General features: G+C 43.3%; 1 protein-coding gene across 5 annotated transcripts in view; it reads left to right on the top strand.

Annotated features, from left to right (window-relative positions):
- Positions 1-24,305, top strand: part of LOC119015032 (receptor tyrosine-protein kinase erbB-4-like) — a 276,642-nt gene that overhangs the window by 157,221 nt on the left and 95,116 nt on the right. For all 5 annotated transcript variants that reach the window (XM_037090594.1, XM_037090591.1, XM_037090592.1 and 2 more), the window contains one exon: positions 3,526-3,712. In XM_037090594.1, the coding sequence (XP_036946489.1) occupies positions 3,526-3,712 (187 nt within the window). The remainder of the gene's footprint in view (positions 1-3,525; positions 3,713-24,305) is intronic.

Genomic DNA, 24,305 nt, shown 5'->3' with positions numbered 1-24,305 from the left:
CCTCCTCCTCGTCTCTCCCTGCTTCCTCTCTCCTCCGGCGGCGCGGAGCAGGGGAAGCGCGGACAAATATTGATCTGGAAAGCTTTAAAAAACACAAAAAAAGAAAGAACAATTTATGGCAACGGAAGGAAATTAACTAGTGTCAAAGCGAAATAAAATGACTGAGAAAGGGCAGAGTAATCCTTTAATTTAATTAGGTAAATTACAACAACAGAAAAAAGAAAAAAAAAAGCCCCGGCTAAGTCTGTTTTTTCCTTTCTTCAGCCCGCTCTCTCCCTCTTCGCTCTCCCTCGCTCCCGCTGGAAGACTTTCCTGTGGTTGCTAAGCAACAGGGAAACAGTTTTTCTTTGGTTTTCGCCAGCGGGTCCCGGAGGCTGGCAGAGAGAAGGGGGCACAGTGGAGGCACTGTGGAGTCTGCCAGCATCCGACTGCATGCCTACAGCTGGGGTCTCTCCCCTGTCCCCCCCCGCCCCCTTCGTTCTCAGCCACAGCGCCCCCGGGAGGCACCCCGGGGTTACGGCAGGGTCGCGTCGGCGGGGTGAGCTCGGCTTCCCCGCAGTAAACACGGGGTCACGGCAGGGTCAAAGTGATGAAACGGCACGACTTCCAACCACGGGCCCCGGATCAACAAGACCCCCCCCCCACCAACCCTCTCCCGGAGAGGAGAGCCTTCTTTTTGCTCTTTCGATGCCGAGTCACAAGTTGCACCGAGTTGCGTGAAGTTGCGCAACTCGCTAACTCTCGAACAAACATGACAGAAAAAAAAATGATTTCACCGAGGGGATTTTGACAGGCAGTGAAGTACCTCACAATAGAAATCCTTTTTACAATAAGTATGCTAATCAAAGCCTCCTCTGAAACGGATTCTATTTCTCTTTTATTATGTTGTTCTTTCTCTTCAGGTGATTGACACATTGTAATCTCGCTAATAAGCACCTCCACTGTCTGTTTCATTCCCATTGTGTTAGTGTTACAATAGGCCAACTTGGCAGGTGTGCGCTTGCCGAGCGCTCGATATAGAAGCGAGTCTCGGTTACCTGGAATTATCCTGAAACTGCAGGCACTCCACACGCTGTGCCCCCACTGTCAGTCTCCACCAGCGTCTCCCAGGGGTCAGCAGCCAATCAAACCTCACATTACTCATTTCCTCCCACCCTCTGAACCAATCATCTGGCCTGTCTCTGGTCATTAGGTTGTCTCTGAAAATGCCTGTTCGCTTCTGAGCTACTGTGCCCAGTTACTGGAGATTTAAAATTCCCCTTAAATGAGAAGTTATTATTTAATGACCGTTCAGGGTTTGAAGGCACGTCAGTGATGTTTGGTGCTGCTTTGAGTTCACATAAAAGACTTGAATATAACCAAATAAAGAAAAAGATGTTAAAGTTATGGCAACTATACCGTATAGTAACATCACGAGAAGACGCCCTCTGTTTTAGCTAGTGATCACTTTAGTTTGTTACTTGCCAAGTGATAATTAAACCATGTACATACAAAATCCAGAACTAGGACAACAGGATGCCGGGTTAGTCCAGCCCTGCTATACACCATGTTGGTGCCCTCAGATAAAAACAAGCAGTTAACAAAGAACGCACACCAGAAAAACAGGGAACGTTCTATCAAAAAAGAAAAGAAAAAGCTACAGGAATAAAAACTCTATAAAAACTGCCTGCTAACAATGCCTCCATTGTACAGGCTGCTGTGTTAAACCTTGTAAGCAGATCTGTTTCCTTTTCCTTTTTTTTTTTTTTTTTCGCCTCCACTTTAAATGTAGTGTTCTAATTAGGCTTGTCAGTGGCGGTCGGTAAAATGTGTTAGCGTGGCATTTAGCAGCTGTTGTATGTGTGTTGGTGAGGTTTTTCCTGTGTGTGTATGAGGAAGCTCGGGCTGCTGTTTGAGTGACTCGGATGAATATTGCATGGCCGCGGTGATGTGTTGTAGAAGACACACACTTACAGCACGTGCACGCACACATTGGATTATCCGGGAATGACGTGGTTTCTATGCCAAACTGGTTGGTCTGTCGATCTACAGAAGGTGATCTCAGCTATATTCTTCAGGGTTTTTATCTGTTTACGTGACTTTTTAACCCTCAAGCTTTTGATCTCTCCTACATTTCACTGGAGAATTATGATGAAAATATCAAAAATGTAAAGCGCTTGCCTTGGCCTTATACTTCTGCCTTGTTCTGCAGAATTAATTTTGCCTCATCGAGTGTGTAGCACAGAGGTAATCAGCCTGATTTTTTGTGACTTTCGAGAAGGTCAATTGATGCACAATGAGGCAGATAGTTAAGGTATGTCGTGCTCTTCAGCAAGGCACTTAGCGCTCGTATTATGAGTCAGGTCTTTTTTGCCAAGGCCAAATTATTGTTCTCTGTTTTAGATTCAGGTCTCTGAGGTATTTAATCACACCTGTCTCAGAGTTTCCATCGATGCCTTCAACACGAGGTGTACAAAATCAAGTTAATCAAATACAATTACTGTATTTGGATTCGAAATGATTGCTTCCAAAGGTGCGACTGTTTATCGGCGCCTACAAATTGCTGGTATCACGGCATCCCGAGCTTTAAAGAGCAGCTGAGAGATGATAATTAGACGAGAGGTGTAATCAGTCTGCAATCGAGTTGGCATTTTAATCATTTTGGACTGTATGTCCAAAGTTTTCATGAGCTTGACATTTGAAAATGCAAATAACATGCTCGGCGCACAGAAAACGAGAGGAATGCATGAAGTGTGTTCGATGAGTCAGACATGGCAAAAAAATAAAAGAGACAGATCCACTCTTTTAAAGCTGAATTAAAGCTTTAAATAACTTCTGGATATATGCCTGAAGATGCGTCAGAGAGGGAAGAAGGAAGTTAGCAGAGGTGACGAAACATATAGCTGTAACACTTTACGTCATCTGTGAATCTGATTCCCGTCTGAGTCAGAGAGACTTCTATCGGCAGTGATGGTTGTTGTAACAATGGAAACTACTCGCATGGTCTCATGCTGTCTTACAACTTCATCAAATATGTATTTTGTTTTTTTTAATGTTTTGATTGATGGACCCCCGAGTGGCAGAAGATACATACTGTCTGCATAAGTCTTGCAGCAGCCTTTTCAGATTTGAGTTTAAGCTTCTGGAATCAACTGTTACCAATCCTTTTCTGAAAACTATCACAAGAAAAGAACCTCCATGTTGGGCGATCATGCAATACATTTGGGTTTCGTTAGAATTACACCAAGAACTGCACTTGGCAGCTACAAAACTGTGGTTAAGGTTAAAGAAAGATTGTGGTGACGGTTGCTTTGAAGGCAAACATTATACGAAAAGCAGTTTTGGAAAGATAGATGATTGCTGAGTCTCATTCCCAGGTGGTCAGATACTGGTGTTTTGGGTTAGAATTTCAGGCCAATATTGACGCAGTTCTTGGGCTGCTGGACTGTTTGTTCCATGGCTGTTTCACCTGTCTAAACACTAGTATATGATTTTGTAATCTGAGCTTGCATTTTAAATATACTCCTCTCTTTTTTTTTCCTCTAGTCAATCAGAGAAGTGACCGGCTACGTGTTGGTGGCTCTCAACCAGTTCGACTACCTGCCGCTGGAGAACCTACGGATCATCCGTGGCACCAAACTGTACGAGCGTCGCTACTCTCTGGCGATCTTCCTCAACTACAGACGGGAAGGGTACTACGGTCTGAGGCAGCTGGGGCTGCGCAACCTCACAGGTCAGAATCATCGATTGACAGACGTCGAATCTTAAGGTAGGGAAGGCGATTCTGGAGATGGATAAGTGAGTTTGAGTTTTATTCCCAGGTCATCCAATACTGCCACACTGGGCCGGTATCGTAACGACCTGGGAATGAACTCCAGAGTCGTCTTCCCTACCTACCTTTGATAACATGCTGCATTCTCAACACATCTCAAACTGTGGAAAACTCTTTTCCTCACTTTTTCTTCCGCTTCACTTAATCTCTTGGGAGGCATATTAATTAAAGTAAAAGGCAATTTTGATGCAACAAAGCACCACCAAATAACATACATTTTATAATAATTATGATAAATCATTGGAGACAATTTGCAATATTAACTCCCTCGGGAGATGATTTATAGTGTCTGAATTAGGAGCACATTTTTCAGCGCACTACAAAACACATCGCCACTTCTTCCACTATGAATGCTGGTGTTTGACTTGTTTTTTACACCCACATGTACAGCTTTAGCAGGGCCTTTTTAATTAAGTCACAAAATTGGAACTCAACTTTTGAAGCTACGTATCTGCTTCCCCGGCAAATTAATCGCCTGCGTTGCTGTATTGAGGGATCAAATGTCTGTGAAAAGTCCTATTTTCCTGTTAATTACATTTTTGTTTACACGCTCAAAAATGGGCCTCTTTCAAAAAGCAAGTTTTAGGAAGTGGTTGTGTTATGTTTTATGTAACGGCTGTTCATTCTTTTGTCATCAAACAAGAGGGCATGAGCTAAAGCGGATTGAGTTTTAAAGGGTAGCTTTTGTCTGTGTTAGCTGGATCTCAGTATCAGATCTTGGAGTCACGACCCGTGCATCAGTTAATCTTTGCCATTTTGGTGGGACCCAGTCTTAGAGTGACCTTCCAACTCCAGTCAGAATAATAGAAGCACTATCTTCTTTGACGGGCTTTTAAAGTATCTGCTTTGCCGTCTTTCTGCTGAATCATATCTCCTCTCGCTGCTCAACAAATAGCCAATTTCCTCATTAGCTGTATAAATCACACATGTAATTTTCTCAGATTGAGCCGCTGCTAAAAGGTTCACTTCAGGAGTCAGGTGTTGCCTTTTTGTGTTTTTTAATCTTTTTGGCATTACCATCGCTCCAGGGGAGAAACTCAAGCTGTCGCAGGAGCAGCACCGGCTGAGGGACAACTGTCACATACAATCTGAGCAAAAGCAGCGGAGCTCGGTACTTGGGGTCACTCCTTTTTCTTTTGCAGCCTTTTTTTTCTGCTCTATTTGATGCCGTACCGTGGAGATTGATGGGGAAGATGTTCAAACAGAGAGAAGCTGTGATACGGGATGAAGGTCAGGAATAAAAAAGCCCAAGCGCTGGGAGAAAAGATGAGGTTGTCCAAGGCTGTGTGAGACAGTGTCAGCACTTGCGGGGATGCACCGAATGTTTGAACATCGGGTATAGTGAAGTACTGTACATGTTAAACATGTTGAGTGATAAAGTAGAAGGCATTAGACTTGCAGGAAGAAAGAGAAACTTTTTTCTTTGCTCTTCTTGCTGTGTTCTTCTACCCTGTAGACGAGGCCGTGAAGCCTTTTCCAGTCTCTTGTTTTTTGTTGTTCATCTTGTTGGACTTTGGAGGATATTAGCTGGATTTCTTTATGGCAGAAAAACAGGAAAACAAGCTCTGTTCTTCCAGCACGAATGGAGCTAAATCTTTTGGAGCGTCTCACAATGGCCGACGGGAAGAAAAATCTTGTCCAACACGTATGTCCCCTCAAGTACAGCCAAAGAACAAAGACAAATTTGTGAGATGCTGCCAATCCCCCCCCGAAGATTTGTCCATACCAAGGTGTCCGAAGTCGCCTTTCTTGTCCCGTTATGATTTAAAAATGTGAAAACCGCTACATGTGGCACCTTTGAGGTTAGTTTTATGGCTGGATTTTGCAAAGAAGATGCCAGAGCATTAAAAAAAGAAAGGGCATAAAGCTGGACACGATCCCACCACGGACCGACCACGTGCCCTATACTGCCAAGCCACCAGCACGCCTCTGCTGTATCACCCCTTTGTTGTATTTTTGCCCGAGGCTTCTTCCCTGGCATCGATCTGCCCAGCTTTACACTGCTCTCCTGTGGGCATTGCAATTTATCCTACATCCATCCGCTGTTCCTACTGCAGGCAATTCTGTGTCAAAGTGTTTCACAGAGGAGCCAAATTAATTTGAGTCTCAAACAGAAGTCACGCGTCCTCCAAGTCCTGTACCAACCTTTGTAACTTTTGTGGTCGGGGGGGTGTAGATGGAGGACAAATACAGGAAGCTTTCAACAGGCACAATAAAATCTGCAGACGTCGATATATTGATGAGAAAACCCCATCAGTGTTGAGAAAAGCTGGACAGCAGAAATTCATCCTGGGCTCTTACACCATCGACTTTGCCGTGGTGTTTTTGTGATTGATGGCGGGGGATCAAACACTGATCCATATTAAAGCACATGACAGATTTAGTGTAATAAGCAGCCTTTTTATGGAGTCTGAACACGGTGATAAAGGACTCCTGAGAGCTTTAAGGGCATGCTGACACCCTGAGCTGGTAAAGCAGTAGGGTGCCTTCCATTTTGACCATCCCTTTATAGAAAGAGAGGCCTGAATAGACCTTTTCTCCGTTTCTGATTCATGGACATGGGAAGCAGAAGTGCTGAGGGCGCGGTGGTATTCCTTAAAGAGAGGCATCATAAAAACTATCAATTGATAGTAGAAAAAGTTTGATGAGAGACAAGTTGGAAAGAGGGAGTGTGAGAATATGAACAGAAATGTCCACGATGTCTTAAAAACATTCTGTGATTATGAAGCCTGATGTTACTCTACACTACTCTACAGATCTTTAAAGGCCCAATTTGTATGAAAGTTGACTTTTGAGTCTCAACCCTGGAGTGTCTATAATTTACTGATTTGGGAATGAGACTCAAAAAGCAACTTTCTTACATACATCTTTTGGTATCTCAGATGATATCTGGATAAGCCTGCATGAACGTACGTCTCGACATGCAACTTGAGTCTCCACTTGTGATGGATCTCCTCCTGCAGATCCCTTATGTGCATCGCTGGATCAAACAGATATGTTTGTACACATAAAAAAGGAAGAACTTGATGTCTTGCGGTTGCCAAATTTACAAGAAAGCACAAATGATTAAGAATTTGTCATAGACGGTGTTTCGTAAAGTTCATGAAGCTCCTGCTAAGTCACAACTATCAAAATTGATCGATTTTCTTATGGAGTCTGGTAGATTTCTGGATGGGTTACATCTGTCGCACACATCCGGGGGCCGTCTCCCCCTCTTGATTGTGTTGCTGCTGCTTAAATAGCAGAACTATTCAACCGAATTCAACATTCATATTGCACAAGATTTACTGACGTCATCATATAGACCGTCCTCTCAGCACCCACTGCTGTGACGGACTTCCTGTTCTGACTCATGTTGCTCATTCCTGTTTTCTCTTTTGTCCTCAAACCGCTGACATCTAATGACAACAAATGCTTATTCTGTTGCTGCTGGCCGAGAAATAACTTGGACTAAGAGGGTTGTAAAAAAGTCACCGTTATTGGCTCGGTTCTGTTTTAGTTTTTTTTTTTTTCATTTCTACTTCATGAGAAAGAGCTCTTTCCCCCGAGGTGAAAATGTTGCATGATCAGTGTCCTTCATAACCTTCCGGGAATGAGGCAATGATTCAGCAAGTGGACCAACATGTCTGCGCTGAACTCCAGCAACTACACAGTAAATTTTTTTTTAGGACAAAAAAAGAAATCAGGATGTTTTTCTTTATGTAGCCGGATAACGGCAGATTTGAAAATGCAAGTGAGGTATCTTCAAATCTGTCTGGGTGCAGTAAGGTATCCCTTGCATTATTTATGTCCACAATGCATAATCTACATCTCCGAATTTCTCCTATTTCCTGAAACTTTCTCGTGGACTGTGTTGATCCTCTGAGGCAGAATTTACCTCGGCTTCACCGCTGTGATTCAGGCTCTCCTCCACCGGCCCCCCGCCTGTCTGGCTGGCACTCCGAATGTCTCCTGTTTTAGCACATGCTCGGGATGGGTGCCTCACATCGCTCGCCTTTTCGCCCATACTGTCTGATCCCAGAGCACCCCGATGCTGCAATTAAGCCAGATCCAACCATGCATATGGATCAGAGCTGTGCCTCCCGATTCCCTCCACTCCTCTGCCTGGGACGAGCTGATACATACTGTGAACTCTCTCTTTAGCTCACAATTAGGCCTTATTATTTTCCTCTCCCGGTGATGAGATAGCTGCACACACATTTGCTTGAATTCAAATGATGAAATGCACTTATTTGTGATTCATTCTGCAGCCTACCACCATATCTGGAGGGGGTGTACGCGCCCGCGTATTCAGCGTTTCTCACTGCTCACAATACATTAAACAACAGCTTCACTGCAACTCTATCCCTCTGTGGATTCACTCCACAGTGGGAGTCCACAGAAAGCGTGGAATTCAATTTGGCTGCAGAGTCCGTATGCATAAAGCTGTGCGGTCTTTACAGTAATCTGCGTCAAAGAAACTCCTCTGTTATAGACTTGTTCAGCTTCACCCGATGATGCCCCTGCAGCTCCCTGTAAGCCTTAATAACCTATAACACGCACACACAGCGCATGCATCACACTGTGTGCATACACATAACATGCCTCGCTACGCACTGCAGTGCTAATTACCCCACGCTGTGTGGCAGCGGTGATAATAACTACCATCAGACTCTCGGAGCTGATGAGGTGGCGTGTATGAAATGGTCTTCAGATCCAGATTCTTTTCTCCTTTGCTTACGTTTTGCATTGTTTGTGAGCTTCATTTTTCGCATTTTTTTTTTCCACCCTGTGAAATTGCCCATTTGGATGGGCGCCAAATGGCTCAGCGTGCCCCAAAGAGAGCTCCGACTCCAACTTCCCATCTGGCAGCCGTGCACCCCCCCCCCAATGCTCGTGTGCAGAATCCAAAGCATCGGCTCTGCCATCGCCTCTCTTTCGCTCGGCTTTCTCACCTGTTTCACTCCCCTTAAGGCTCGCTGGAACTGTGGCAACACCGCCATGACTTCACAACCTGGCAACAACCCAAATGTCGCCCAATTCTGAGCTAATAATTCAGCAATTCTGCAGCGCTAATTGCAAGGTTTTTGTGGGTATTTTGAATGCATTTAGGCCAAATTAGCAACAGCAGTTGCTGCTGAGATGAATTGATTAATAGACTTCATCTTAATTAACCCCGTGTGCATCTTCATTTTTAGAGCATGACTATTGATTTACCGGTTCACGGGCACTCTCAGCAGTTTCTCATTTTGGAAATAAGTGAAGATCTTTCTAACTGAAAGTGATGATGGGAGGGAGGGCACGGATTTTTAATTAAAGGTGCACAGTGTAGTTTTGGGGAAGACATTTTTAAAAGGAGGAAGATCGATATCGACAAACAAATAAACAAACTCATTTCTTTTTCATGATTGAATAAACAAACTGACCTTGCAGGACGACACAGTTTCATACCGTTTTACTGACATGTGGCGGACCCTGCCACCTGTCTAGCTTCAAACAGTGTTCTGGGACCATGTTTCCCTCCGAGAACAACTTTTTTATTGGCAGTTTGTATTATTACCAGTGTCAGGCAAATTGCTTCCACAATACAATATAGTACATTATTGTTATATAGTACTAATAAATTATCGGATACTAATGAATATTGTGGATTCTTAAAAACTCAAAACATTAAAGCTTCACTTCGGTCAATAATGTTTTATAGCACTTTACATGACATAACTGTAGTAATGTGTTATTGAACATTGATTTGAATGTCTTCTCCAAAACTGAATTTTTCCCCTTTACCTTGACTAATATTTCATTTCATGTAAATCATAAGAAAATCTCCCTGAGAGTTACCAAACTTTTTCTTTTTTTTTCTTTTTTTTTTTTACTCTTAAGTGTGACTGGGGTCTGTGCCGTAAATCCCCTCAGTGGGGAGTAAAAAAGATCCAGCACATCAAAAGATATCACACCCTCGCACCTAAAAGGAGCATCGCACAGCGCTCCAGCGGATGGGTGAAGCCTTTTCATGCGTCCATGCTCGCATCCATCTTCACCTCACGTTCAACTCAAACGAACAGGGATCCAGCTGTGTTTGTACGCATGCAACTGTCAGGTTTACTGGGGAAGAAAAGTAAAAATGTGGTGGTGGTGGAGGAGGGGGGCGTGGTAATTGTGTTTGAAATTTGCATAGTAAAAAACCCACTTCCAAAGCCTCTTTATTTAACATAAAGCTTGTGGTGTGATCTCCAAAAAGTGGTGTAATTACAGAAAGATCAAATAGAGCAAAAGCGGCTAATGCTAATACCCGCTCACTCCGGACTGTTCTGAGGAAGAGGGAGAGTGGAGCGAATGGGGCCCATTAATAATGAATTCAGTGTCATCATTAAGGCGCCAAATGATTAAAACATATCTCCCAGCTTCAAACGCTGCTTTGCTACCCCAGAAAATGCTGCAGTCGTGGATGTGCAGAAGCGAGCGAGCCCTTCAGTTTGCTTGTGAAATAAAGTTTTGCTTTTTTTTTTGCTTTCATCTTTACCCCCTTCTTTTTTTCTTTTTTTTCTTTTTTTTTGGGGGAGTGTTGAAACACCACGGCACCAGCGTTCCCTTTTGAAAACAAAAACACACTCCGATGTTACGTAATGCAATGCAACCCGTCGATCTGTTCAGACATTTCTTAGATATGGCGAGCCAGGTTGGAAAAACATCTTTGTTGCACGCTCCTGAGTCCTCTCAGTTGCGTTTGCACCTGGAGAATAGAAAGCTCGGCCAAACGGAACCCAATAACCTGCTGCCTGTTGTTGCTCGGTGTCTCTTCTGAGGAGCAGACAAGATAACAGAGCATCTCATTAAATAAAAGGTGACTTTCATTGACATGCAGACGCACAATAGGACGTCATGTCGGATTCCGTGGCTTATTTTCGCATCTTTTCACCCAGAAGTCATTGTAATGCCAGGCCTGTGCTCGGTTTTATCCGTGTTGTGCTGTCAGACACTGGTGTTTTGTCTAAAATCCATTGACAAGACGACTCAGACTTCAGGTTTGTCTCCATTAGTGGCGATGGCATGTCTGGAAGGAGGGTGAAATGATCTCTAATGGAATGGTAATAGTCCCCCAGGGCAGTGTGTCTGCTGCTCTGTGCACCGTTCTTTGACGCGAGGGTTCAATTCCACCGGCTGACACACTGTGTTCTGCAGGTCAGCACCAGATGACCCTCGCTAACCGAGCTGCCTGCACACCTGACAGAATAATAGCCCTTACGCCATAACACTGTGTAACATAGCAAGGAAAAAAAAATGCCCAACTTCCCAATCCTGTGTTAAATGTCAAATTGTATCTTTAGGGAGTTAGCATGGGGTAGCCGGGTAAACCCAGGGGCTCATTACAGAGAAATGACCTGACTACGTGCCCTAGCTAAAGTTTCAAAGATGGGAAGATTTCTGTCTTATTGCAGAAGCAATTCCCAAACTCATGGCCGTGTCCTACTTGTGCATCTTATCCACACTTAAGAGATCAAATAACTAGAACTGTAAAATTGGCACTTATCTGCTGCCTGTATCCATGAAAACAGCTGTCTCGCCTCAAGCTTACATCAGTGTTAGCTTCTAGGTTAACATCAGTGCTTCCAATTTAACATAAATGTCAGCTTCTCTAACAGGCTAGCATCAGTGTTAGCTTCTCCAACAGGTTTACCTTGGTGTTATCTTCAATTTGAGTAGATTTTTTAAAATTATTATCTTTCCGTGTTCATGTTTCTCTCGACCTCTCCACCCGTCATTTGGAGTTATTTTGAATTTCGGTTTAACGTCAGCCTGTCTTCCTGTTATCCTAGGATTCCTATTTTTTCGTCGGCTCTGACAGTGGAAAATGAATTAATGAAAGATGAGATTTTTTTCATCGCAGCAGAAATTGGTGTGACAATGATAAAGATAGGCTTACTACCTCCTGGGGGACTCAGAACCTACAGGTGGATAGTTGAGTGGAGGTGGCGCTGGCAGCATTGGTGCCAAATACAAAGCAGGGTAGCACATTTCTTGTTGAAATAGCTTAAAACCCATGATTTCAACATGTCATGCTCCAAACTTAATATAAGGGGGAGGGAAAGACGGTTCGGATATGAAAGTTACAGAAATGGAATCAAACGCTCTGGCTGAAAAACTAATTTTCTGACACAGCACTGAATCATTTGGTGGCACCAGCTGAAAGTATATGCTGCTCGGATATGTGTTGAATACTGTAATATATTCATGCATCTATCATAAATGAATGATCAGACACTTTATGCAATATTGTAGACACAACAAAAACCTCCCAGCTCAGACTCCTCCGTCTCTGTTCGGAGTGAAAGTGGTGGGTGGTAAGGCTGAATGAGTCAGCGATTCCTCACCAACAGTCCCTGGAAATCCCACCTAATCAAACCAAATAGCCGTGACTTCATCAAACTTGCTCATTAGAGCTGAATTCACTTATCGGGAGATTACAATTACTTGTGACCAGGCTCTTGTGTTCCCCTCTTTAAATGATCCAAACTACAACTTGTAAGCACCGATTCGGTGTTACAGAGAGCAAAACCTCAATTTTGTGTAATTCAGGTAAAGAACAATGAGGCTCTGATGTGTTCAGGGACATCACTGAACATTGCTGCTACTTCAAAATGTAACATTTCCTTCTTGATTTGCTTCATTTAATCTATTTTCCACTAATAAACAGAATAATAGCCAGTTTCAGGATGAAAAGGCCTCATTTAACCACCTCAGTCAGAAGAAGGACAGAAAGATGGTGAATGTGTAATGAATCAACAACACTGTCAGACCTACTCAGCCTCACTACAGGTGTGATTTAGATTTGCTGAAGAGCAAGAGACTGAATACAACAATGGCGGCACGTGAAGAGGTTAGCGTAGCTGCTATAGCATCAGTCGTGATGTTATTTAAAGACTAGCAGAAAACAACATTGAAGGCTTTTCTCAGTGTTTTTGCTCGTCTCTCAACTATCTTCACTAAGGGTTTGATTTCTGAACTTGTGCTCTCCTACTGCTGATCGGATTCATCCAGTCACCTGCCAAGTATATTATAAATGCGCCTTCCCTTTTCTAAACACTTTCTGGTGGCACCTTCCCAGGTCGTCCTGGGTAAGAAACAATCTGGCACCCCAGGTAAGCAGTCTTTTTTTTTTTTTTTATCCAATAGATGTTCCTGCCTGAGAGACTCTCCACCAGAAGACTAGTTTGTTGATTAACACAAACAGCTCTGCACTGGAGACTCACTAATCAGACTAATCTGCTTCAGGTTGAAGAAATATTGTAACCTCATCTAGTGACTATATTCTTTTCTTCAGTTAAGGGAAATTAGTTGACCATATCTGGTTCGGAAACCTTTCTTTAAAACCACGTGATAACCCCAAAACTACAATGACGCCAAACCAAAAACAAGGCTGACAATCTGACAATGTGATTATATTCAGAGCGTCTGCCTGTTTGTCTCACCACAAGGCACATGCTACCCTCCTGACATTGCAACATATTTGTATGCTTTGGGGTCTCGAGGGAGAATAAAAAAAAAATGGCGGACACTTTGTGCTGCAGTGTCTCCCAGGCGTCTGTAAGCTGCTTGACTTTGGGGAGTTTTTAAATGACATTTTTGGGTCCATTATTTATTTATTTATTTATTTTTTAAGTGCCCCGCCTCAGTCCGAACCCCTCTCGAGATCTATTGTGCAACTTCCACTCCAAACTCCAAATCCATTAGAGCGGCGTGCACGGCCGATCATTATCGCTGATGAATAGGTGCATCCACGGCAACTGTTGAAGAAGTTACAAGGTAGAAACGGGAGGTGTGCTGGACTGGCTCACAGAGCCGCGCACTAAATATACTGTAGAACCAGATGGAGGCAATTTACTGGTCATAGTTGGTTTGCTGGTGTGTGTGTGTGCGTGTGTGTGTGTGTGTGTGTCCCAAATTACCCGAGTGGAGGGATGAGTGCTGCAGCGCTGTGCCAGGAAATGACAAATTGCCCATTTAGCCCATTGTAGGTGTCAATTTTAATGCAGCTCTGTTTTTGACACTTCTTAAGCATTTTGCTCCGTGAAAATATGTAACGAGTCCAATTTGAATTACAAAATGCGTGTCAGACTCGTGCTGTGTGATTGTGAGTGTGTGTGATTGTGTGTGTGCCTGTGCACTGCAGGGGTCCGAGCATGCACATATTAAGGCTCTAAAGGAACCTGTTTCTCTTGGTTTCCTGACTCAAGAGTGGACAGTTAATAATAGTCCAGATATCAAGTTATGAGCGAAGCCGCTCAGCAGTTTTACTGTCTTGACGACTCCCCCATGGTCCATTTCTAGTGCCCCCTAAATTTTAGTTTGATGTTCTGAGCTCAGGCAATTGTACCAAAACACTATTTCCAGCACAATAACAGAGCAGGGAGTGGACTGACTGTCGAGGTAACTCCACTGTAAAACAACCTCTCACTGCTGTTGTAGAGAAACAACATGGGGCAGCAATTCTGGGGTTGTTTGTACTTTGAGACCGAACCTGGCAATTTATTTGATGAGTGAGTTGCATGACCTCTGTGTCGCTGAGACCTATTAAAAGCTCAGTATAAAACTTCAAAAACACATGACTGGTGAAAGTACTTTTTTTTTTTGCAGATGTGTGGCTTTCTTGAGCTTTTGATTTTAATTGATTTTGCCCAGTTTCCCAACTTATAGCAGCTACAAGGAACTTTTCTGTTTGTGTTGATTTTGATGGCCCCTGTGGACCTGTAAACTTTCATACTTTTTTCATTGATGGCACAGGAGTAGCACTATTGTGAAACTGAAGCTAAAGTTATCAAGGTTAAAGGTTGATTTAGTTGTCATTCTACCCACAAAGGGTGGTACAAAGTGCAAGTTGTTGTTGTTTATTGCGACACAAAAAACATTATTTTATTGTGAGAGTGCAGTGAGGAGGAGTTAAAGAGTCTCACCACCTGAGGAGTGAAGCTGCTGTGCAGTCTGGTGGTATGGAAATGGATACTGCTGTATCTTTTGGCAGATGGCAGCAGGGTGAATAGACTGCCATACCACCAGACTACAGAGCGATTCATCCATCCATCTATCTCGATGATAGTCTTGTTAACTTATTTAGGTCATATGGAGGCATCAGCATTAGATTAAAAACCGTTTCATAACCAATTCAAATGTACTTAAAATTTGCAAAATTCTGTGTTAATAGAATCTCCCCTGACACATACGGACACATCATGGTTGACTAGTCCCATCCAGTACTGTTTGTTACCCAGATTAGTATTCAGTGGCGCTCCCCTCTCTTTGGCTGGCTCTTTTGTTTGCCCGTGCTGATTGGAGGGCCTCTGGTTAATTCAGATGCAGGGAAACGGTGACAGAAGTGGGGCTTATTAGGGCTGTGAGCCCATCCCGCCTTAAGTGCAGAGTCTCCAGTTCCATTTTCATTTGCCTCCATTATTGAATTTGCTGGCTTCTCATTCGCCCTGATTGCATTTTGTGTCACCTCTAAAAAATGTTTTAAAAAACTGGCTTCCCCCAGAGGTACTGTGACACTCCGAGGGGAGACTTACATTATGATTGTGAAGTAATGAGACTGGCAAAAGTTAGTAGAATACTTTTTTTTCATCCTTTTCTTTCAAATTTTAAAGAGATTTTTCATGTGGAAACTTACCAAAGGAGAGCAGGAGTGTTTATGTCGGTGTGTGTGTGTGTGTGTGTGTTTATAAGACGGAGAGGAAAAGCGTGACAGACGGGTGGAGCAAGAGTGGGTGGAGGCAAAGAAGAAGAGTGATGGCAGGGATTCATTTAGCATCCATCGAAGCTTTATAAGTAAAAAATAAAAAAAATAAAAAAAGGAAGAAAGAAAAAGAACAGTGTCATCTCCGCCTCCACCTTTTAGCTGCCTCCTGCAGCACCTACACAGCCGCCATAATCTCCTAATGTGAAGCGTTTTTCATAAGGATTCATCGCAAAACAATATCATTCGAGACTGCGAAATTTAATCAGGGGCTTTAAAACACAATTATGGTTATCGGGGAGGACGCGGCAGCAGCGCTCCGGATCGTGGGAGGGGAGGGCGGGAGGGGAGGGAGATGGAGGGGACCTCCCCCGCACTGTCTGCGCCCTAGCACTCCTCTCCCATTTGTCACCGAGCACAATATCTCTTTGGCTGGCAGAGCTAATAATGGAGAAGTGGGGGGAAACGGGACTCTGGAGACCCACCTCCGCCTTGCCGTGAAGATCAGATAAGTTCTCCTCAAGTCAGAGCCCCCCTCCCCCCCATGAGCCACCGCGGATCCACTCGTAAGGATCGGATCATTTATAAAACACAGCACACGCCTTTGACAGCTTTTTAGGTGTGTGAATAATGCAGGTCTTTATAAAATGTGCAACCGCGACGAGCGGGATGTTTCCCCCCAGCCACTTTGCACTTTGAAAAAAGTTCTTTTTGGCCACTCGTGCTGCCGAAACACCCCCCCTCCCCTTTTCGCTGATGCTTCCGTTCGTGCCTCGAGGCAAAAACTAGTTGCCATTTTCTGTCTCTATTATCTCAGCGATCTGCAGCCATTTATCTACCAGCGGCTTGTTTGCAGTCTGGAGACTCAACAGTTATTCATGGGATTTGAGAAGTCGTTTTCACTTAAGCAGCTACTTTCTCAACAGCCTCCGTGTTTCTTTTTTCCTGTCCCCCCCCCACCACCCTCTTTAGAGTAAACACGCTCGGAGGCACTGTACATTGGAGTGCTTCACAATTAAACACAGAGGGTTTCCGAAGGGACCGACTGGCTTGTTTTCCAGCCCAGCCTTGTATTTACCTCAAATCGCTGGGTTTTTCTTCGTCTTACTCTAAATTGGCTGAGGCGAGAAATCCACAACTTTAATTTTAATTACGGGTAGTTTGATATTTGGAGGAGACTCAACCGCACACACAAACTGACCCCGGCACACCGATAGTGCCAATTAACCATCCCATTCATACGCACACAAACTTCCTCTTCCTCATTCAGATTCCCACTTGGAACACTTTTTTTTTTTTTTCTTGATGTCTCTTTGTTCTCTTCCTGCTGGGGAGTGCTGTTCATTCAAGACAGCATTTTGTGGGCAGTCTGGCCATCAGATGAAAGAGACTTTTACACTAGCGTGGGGAAATCTGCACTTTATTGTTCCCCGGGTTTCGCTGATCCTGTTGCAGCGCTCTCTTGTTGCCTCGCTTGTGTTTGTGAAGTTCAGAGTGCTCCGTGGACGGCGGGTGGACTGTTTCTGTGAGCACTGCGCCATTTCAATGCAATTTCTATAGACGGTTAACTTAAACACATTGTCATCCGAGGAGAAATTGAAAATGTTGCGCAGGACAGCAAAAAGCAACCCAGACGCAACCCCTCCGTCTTTCTGTTTCTCTAACTTGACTTTATTGGCTCTCATGCGAGTCATTATTTTCCAGAGTCGCAGATTTGTTGCGGTTTCAGCGGCGTAATGTTCATCGGCGTTCCCTGAAGAGGTTGCACTCTAAGAAAATGAAGGCAATTTGTTTCGTTCCCCACTTCGGCACCTTCTGTCATGCCAGCTGTCTGCGCCTGTGTCACAGGCCACGCAGAGCGGCAGGAAGTGATGCATGTAAACGACTGCAAAGAGCTTACACACACACACACACACGCACACACACAGACACACACACGCCGTAAACTCTCAAATAAAAGCCAGTCTTCAAGTAACACTTTGGCCTGCTGGGTCCCTAATAAAGGCCACATTAAAGAAGAAGAAACACACGCATGGGGGGATGAAATTAATTAGCTGACATGCTAAATGCACAATCACATTAATTTCTTTAGCGTAACATCCCTCTCTGTTAAGCACAGATTTAGCCCTTTCAAACAGGTGTTAATCTACCTGTTTGTAGACCACCATTTTCAAGCCCCCACTTTTGCAATTTTGTTTACTTAGCCCACATTAGGACCATAGGGAGCACAAACTGCGGTGGCGTTTGGTCTACGGCCTAAAGCATACCCTACTTTATCATCTATTTGACTCTAAGTGGAACCATAATTTACAAAATGTACATCATGCTGTATTAATAAAAACTTGAAACTATATATTGAGAATATGAACTTGTTTAAAATCAAGAGTAGGGGCTTTTTTTCATAGGCTTATATACAACTAGATTTCTTTTCACAACCAGTGGAGGACGTTAGAAAGAATGCAGGTTTCCGGCAGTTCTGAGCGGTGGAGGAGTTTCTGAATGGATCTGACCGCGAATCGGTGGACATGTCATGGTGGCGCCTTGTCAATCACAAGGTGGCCACGCCTCCAAACATGCCCAGTTTTATCATATATTTTACCCTAAATGGGACCATAATTCACCCAACAAACCTCATTACGGATTGAAGAAGACTCAAAACTATCGATTTAGACCATAAACTAATTAAGAAACCTGCAGTACTGCGGTAATAAATCAAATTAGAAGTAGGGAATTTTTCTCATGAGCTTATATACAAGGTGGACTTCCCACCTGCTGGCCATTAAAGCACTCTTCAGACCAATACACTCCATGCATATTTTATCCAGTAAATGCTTTCTTTTAGGCTCTTCAAGGTGCTGGGACACTAAACTAACCTGTGACAAGTGGGGCTAATTACTGTAATGTCTATGTATGTTGTACAAGTAAGTGGTCTTTCATTAAGTGTTTGCCTCGTGTGCCCTTCTACATAATTAGTCCGCAGAAGCTCTTTTATGAATTTACATAAAAAAGCCTACCAGGAAGGGTTTCCAAATTGAAGAAAGCGCTATTTTTTTTTGTTTGTTTTGTTTTGTTTTTATAAAAAATAAAGTTACTTGCCACTTAATTACTGTAAAAGTATCTAAATGTTCAGTCCCCTGCAACATGAACAGGTCTGGGCAGAGCTGATGGGGAACTCAATTAGCAGTGCTTGCTCAGGCCTGTGAGAGCTGACCAATCAGTGGAAACTTGGCTTTTCAGTATGGGGGAGGGCCTTAAAGGGACAGGAGTAGTTGGACAGAGGGTGGATAGAAAGGCTTCTGGACTGGATCATATGAGAAAAATTTAGTTTTTTTTAACTTTAAAACATTTCTTTTTTCCCAAACTAAGAGTATGAACCTGTAAATAAGCATAATGAAATTAGAAAAAAATGAGAGCTGGGGGCTTATCTCTTCATTAGCATGTTAGAAAGTAAGCCCTCTCAGAGCTTGAGCTAAATCAAGCGCGTGAGAGGAGCTTTAACCTGTTTTATAATGGATAATATTATTGGATCATCCTGGAATTTTTATGAAGAAGGTGCATTTGAGTTCATTTTTATTTTGAAAAGGAAAACAAGAAAAATTACGAGGCATTCCCCCAGGGCTCTCTGCGTTCCTCTCTCGAGCTCCGAGTGATTAATTGGCATTTAAGAGGTAAAGCCTCAGCTTAACTCTCCAGCTCTGCCTACAAATGCGAGGCTTTGTCGACCTGATGCAACAGAGCTCCAAGATGCTTTTCACAGTTGGACAGGAAGTGTTTATCATGGGGATTTTGTGTGTCTGTGTGGAGCGCTTCAGCGTGTTCGCTTGAGGATTTTCAAGGTACTTGATTAAATGTGCATTCCGTCTGCTGTCTTTTTTATTTTATGCTTGCATGCACGTCTCAGGCTTTTCATGTGAGTTCAAGAGTGTGCGTTGAGAAAAAGAAGGCGCCCGACTGTGGAGAGAAAGAGTGATCATCTCGATTTCTCCGTTCCCCGTGCTCAGCAAGTCGGCCCATCAACCGGAGTGAGAAAGTGCATTTATCGCGGTAGGGGATGGGTGGGTCTAAGGGGGTGGAGGACGACAAGGATAGAGAGATGATCCTAATAAAAAAGAGCAGAGTGGATGGCCTGAACTTACCCTGCTTGAGTTGTGTGATATGTGACACGCCCGCCCCCAAGACAAGACAATAACGGCAAACGCATGGGCTCATCAGTCGAGGACGGATCACTATTACAGCCTTATTCATCAGCATAATTAGGCTGAGAAAGAGATGTGGGACAAGTGGCTAGCAGCGCTGATGAAAGCTCATCAGCAGGCTCCCTATGGAGCTATGGCCACTGATTGGCGCTCGGGCCATCATTGCCTAGAAACTACTTCAAAATAGGGGCTCTTCGCTCTGCTGAACGACAGTAAAATGAACTTAATTGGCTTGCAAAGGCAGCTTGGCACAGGGATCATTTTTACTTCCTTAACAGTCTGGGCACTGATGTGCTTGGCCTCTGATTCGACAGTGTGTGATGAACAATACAGATAAACATTCCCAAGAAATCTCCAGATTTGAATATGCTCTTACCTTGAGCTTTTACAAACATACCCCCCAAAAATCCGTTGCTTCCGATTTTGGCCCCGCTGTTTGAAAGTGGCAGCTAATGTCGTAGTGTGAAAATAACTGTAATACAGTGGGTGGGGAAAGGTTACTTCCTTATCCTGTTCTCCAACATTATCAGGTTTCCTCAACTGTAAAGTCATTAATTTCAGCCCAGCGTTTTGCCCTTTAATTAGCTAATTTATCAACTTTAATGGCAGCGCACAATGCACAAGCTTGTTTTATCGTGTGGTTTTATTTGTGTTCTACACAGTTATAATCTGGAAACCATCAGATTGACCGGAGATGGATGATGAGTTTATTTGGTACGAGACTGTTATCACCCAGTCCTGACGTTGAGGATATTTAAACACAAAGCACATTTCACTTGTGAGTATAATGAGAGGCATAACATGTTTGGTGAAAATAATCATTTAATGTTCACTTAAATTTTTGGCCAAGCTACTCAAGTTCTTTTGAGTTTAGCTGTAATATAAACCAGTGATTCCTACATTTTATGGCTATGGATATGTAGCTCGACTAATTCTACAATTTTTAATGCTTTGTTTAATTTGAGTTATTAAATATAGCCACATTGGGTTAACCCTAACCCTGGTGCCCAAACCTAACCAAGTAGTTTTGATGCCTAAGCTAACCAAGTGGTGTTGGTACTCAAACCTTACAATCATTAGTGGAGATGGGGTCCTCACTCCAGGTTCAGAACCACTGACCTAAACAATAAACAGTCTATGGCATGAAGTGCCGGGCTAGCTTATAGCAAACCTGTTGTAAATCAAAAAGCTTCCTGTGACACACTCTAGAATCTTTGTCATCTGAGAGTGTCAGAAATGTAGCTGCTCAAAGTTCAGTTAAATTGTGCGTGAAAAATACGTAGCCTCGTCACTTAGCAACTGGTGGAGCATGAATGAATACACAAACAAATTCAGCTCTGACTGCTACTTTCATCTTGATGCAGGTCATCTGCTTGTTTAATGATATTGAAAACAGGCAGGGATCCATGCACCTTCAAAGCACTGTCAAGTACCTGCGGGAAGGAGAGAGTAGTTATAATGTATAATCAGGATGATTTGTGTGTTTATACATTTAGATGTCATATGCACTTTGTATCACATCTTTGTTTGTTATCATGTAGTCTCCCTCCTTTTCCTATCCAAGCAACTGATATGTTCTAGTTTTTATTTTCAGGACAGTTTTTCCCCATTGCTCAATAAGTACCCTTCATATGGAGGGCCGTTGGAACAAGTTAGAATTGTGGGATTGATCGGACTGGATGATGTGGCCGACAGGCAGTAAATGCATTTCGTGAGTGGGGCCATTAAATAAAGTCATTCCTCGATTGATTCAGTTTCATATGAGAAGATTCTCCCAATCGTCTACTCCTCACATCCCGCTCCACATCAAATCTAATCCCTGATTCCACATGACACTCCAACTTTCTCTCTGCGAGATTTTTTTTTTCCCCCCGTCCACCACTGAGAGACACTTTGTTTCACGGCCAAGAGAGATGTAGCAAAACGCTCCACCAGAGAACCAAAACATGACCTGAGCATATGGCAGCGCAGCCATCAACGGCCACTTACACACATGAAACGACATTGCTGGGAACTGTGTCACCCGGCGAAGCACCCGGCGGAACTGACTGCTTTGGTCCAACATAGAGTCTATCAAAGAGGAGGGTTGGGAGCTCTCCTCTGTGTCCTATTAGTCCATTTAAGAGGCTACATGGTCCATCGAGGCTTATTTTTCAGTCCAGGGGCCATCTATAGTAGGACAGGACGATGAGTGGAAAAAGTGGTTAGCAGCTTTCCTTCATTGTGTGACTGTTGAGAGTCCATAAAGCAATGATCCACAGTACAGGCTGAAATCTGCCTCATGTGCCACTGACCAACAACCTTTTAGAATCAAAAACAAGGCCATAACTGTTACATGCTTTAAACAATTATTGAAACTAGTCATAAAGATCTGTAATATGTATCATGTCATTGGGTAAAGTCTGCAAGGTTTCCGGGCTACAGAATGCTTTTTTTTTTTTTTTTTGTCATTTTTGTCGTCGGTTTGGAATCTAGATTTCTGGATGTGCGTTTCCATTAACTACTGTCGCTCAAATATTTGTTTTGCATCCAAACAAATAGTTGTTGGTGCCAACTGCACTCTGACACAACATAAGGAAGAGAACGCCAATCAATCATGGACAGCCATCTAGAACCATCATTTTTTTTTTTTTTTTTTTCAGTGGATCAGAAGCTTGACTGACATTCAAATCACATAATTTATATCCATAATGAATTACGGGTTAGAGTCTATTTCCATTTGGACACATTTCACCTATTTACATGCATACCAGATTTATTCACATTCTAATTGAAAAGTTAGTGAATACAGGTGTGTGGAGAACACTTACATAACTAGCAACAAAACAACTCAAGTTAAATTTAACTTTCCTAAATCCAACTAATCCTGCCAACCCCAAAACTTTATATTCTTGCCAATATCAGAGCACACTTAGTTATTTTTACTTCTTTTTCAACTTGTCAAATACCAATGCCTTTGGATCCCAAAGTACTACAATCTTACCAAGTGGAGGTTTAACTTTGAGTGATGCAACGCCTGGAGAAGTCTGCGCCCAAAGCAGACTCTCTTGAAGCCCACATAAAGTTGGCAAAAGGGCCCTTCTGGACTTGTGCACGATGGGGTTCACTTGAGGCGTCTGTTAGGTCTACAGTTCTGCAAATGTGGCAAGGTCCGGACATTATCCGCCATCATGAATCACATATTACAGATTTCTTTTAGAGCTGCGCCTTAAAAAACTTTTTATGAACAAATCACTTCCGCATTATAGAGCAGCACCTGTAAAATTCAGTGTAGTACTGTAGTAGGTTTGTAAATTATTACTATAAATAAAATTTTTATCATAATTAATTTTGTTAGCCTTAGCAAAAACCTCCTCTCTCCTCGTATCTCTGTTCCTTCCCTCTCCTGCTGCCCTCTGTATCTCTCACCCCCTCCTCCCTTTTGCTCTGATGCAGGACAATAGCTTTTATGACTACCTCGTAACTCACAGCACCGTGGAGGGTGAGGGGATTGGGTGGGTGTAGTGGCGGATGTTCGGCCGTAGATCTCCCTCTCCTGATGGGAAGATCGAAGCGTGGACGGGGAAGAGGGGTTACTGGATAGGAGCGGGAAGGTTGGGGGGTGGGCGGTGGCGCAGGACTGTCGCGCGTTAATGAATAACCACCCGATAGAGGCTTGTCATCCTGCTGAAGAGTTAGTGCCCTTGCCTGGACGGACAGCAGAGGTGGCAATTTGTCTTGCAGCGAGCAAGAGGGATCTGGACACAGGCACTTAAAAGTGCATTTTGGACACTGCCGGGCAGGTTGGACCGCAAGACGGCTCCTCATAAACCCTGCAAAATGGATGATGTCTGTCAAAGCTTAAGGGATTCAAGTGTAGAAATGATGACTTCAAAAAAAAATGTTATGAAAAAACGCTTTTCTTTATTTTGTCATCCTTAAAAGTCTTAACCTTTAAATGTCAAATGTCTTGTGATTTCTGCTTACCTCCGTGGTGCCATACAGCTGGACAGCAGCTGGAGAAGCTTGAGATGTGGAGACAGTTCTGAACAAAATCATATGTTTTTAGTGACATTACAATGTGACAGTGTCAGTGAACTGCTGGATAAATTGGTTTGGAATTTGGCACATTTATTGATGTTCCCCAGAGGATGAATCCTCATGACTTTGGTGATTCTCTGACCTTAACTCGGATGCCACCAACTGGTCCAAGTTGTCACTTATCCAGTGAAATATACAGTGCCAGATGGTATGTGACACAAGACTGTCATGGAAGGCTGATAGAAACCGTTTGGAAAAAGACAAACACTTTCAAAGCATACTTGGCAATTGGTTGGAAGAACAGGCGGTACAGGTGAAGCATGTCGTCATATTGTCCAACATTTACATGCTCAAGGTGATGGTGAGTGCTATTTTTTAACAAATGCAATGCACAAAAATGTAACCGGCATCAAGGCTATGTTGCAAAACTTGTAGCTGAGTCTCCATAAATCCTCAGTCTCCATGAGGAAATACAAGACAACATCTCCAGAGTCTGGATTTACAGGGCTATTCTAGTCTTACCCAAAGAAAAAATGGATTAAAGAAAGAGTTAATTACTCTTTCTCATCAT

The sequence above is a fragment of the Acanthopagrus latus genome, chromosome 24 (assembly GCF_904848185.1).
Source record: "Acanthopagrus latus isolate v.2019 chromosome 24, fAcaLat1.1, whole genome shotgun sequence".
Lineage (NCBI taxonomy): Eukaryota > Metazoa > Chordata > Actinopteri > Spariformes > Sparidae > Acanthopagrus > Acanthopagrus latus.
Note: the sequence above shows the minus strand (reverse complement) of the source record. Positions and strands in the feature narration are given on the sequence as shown.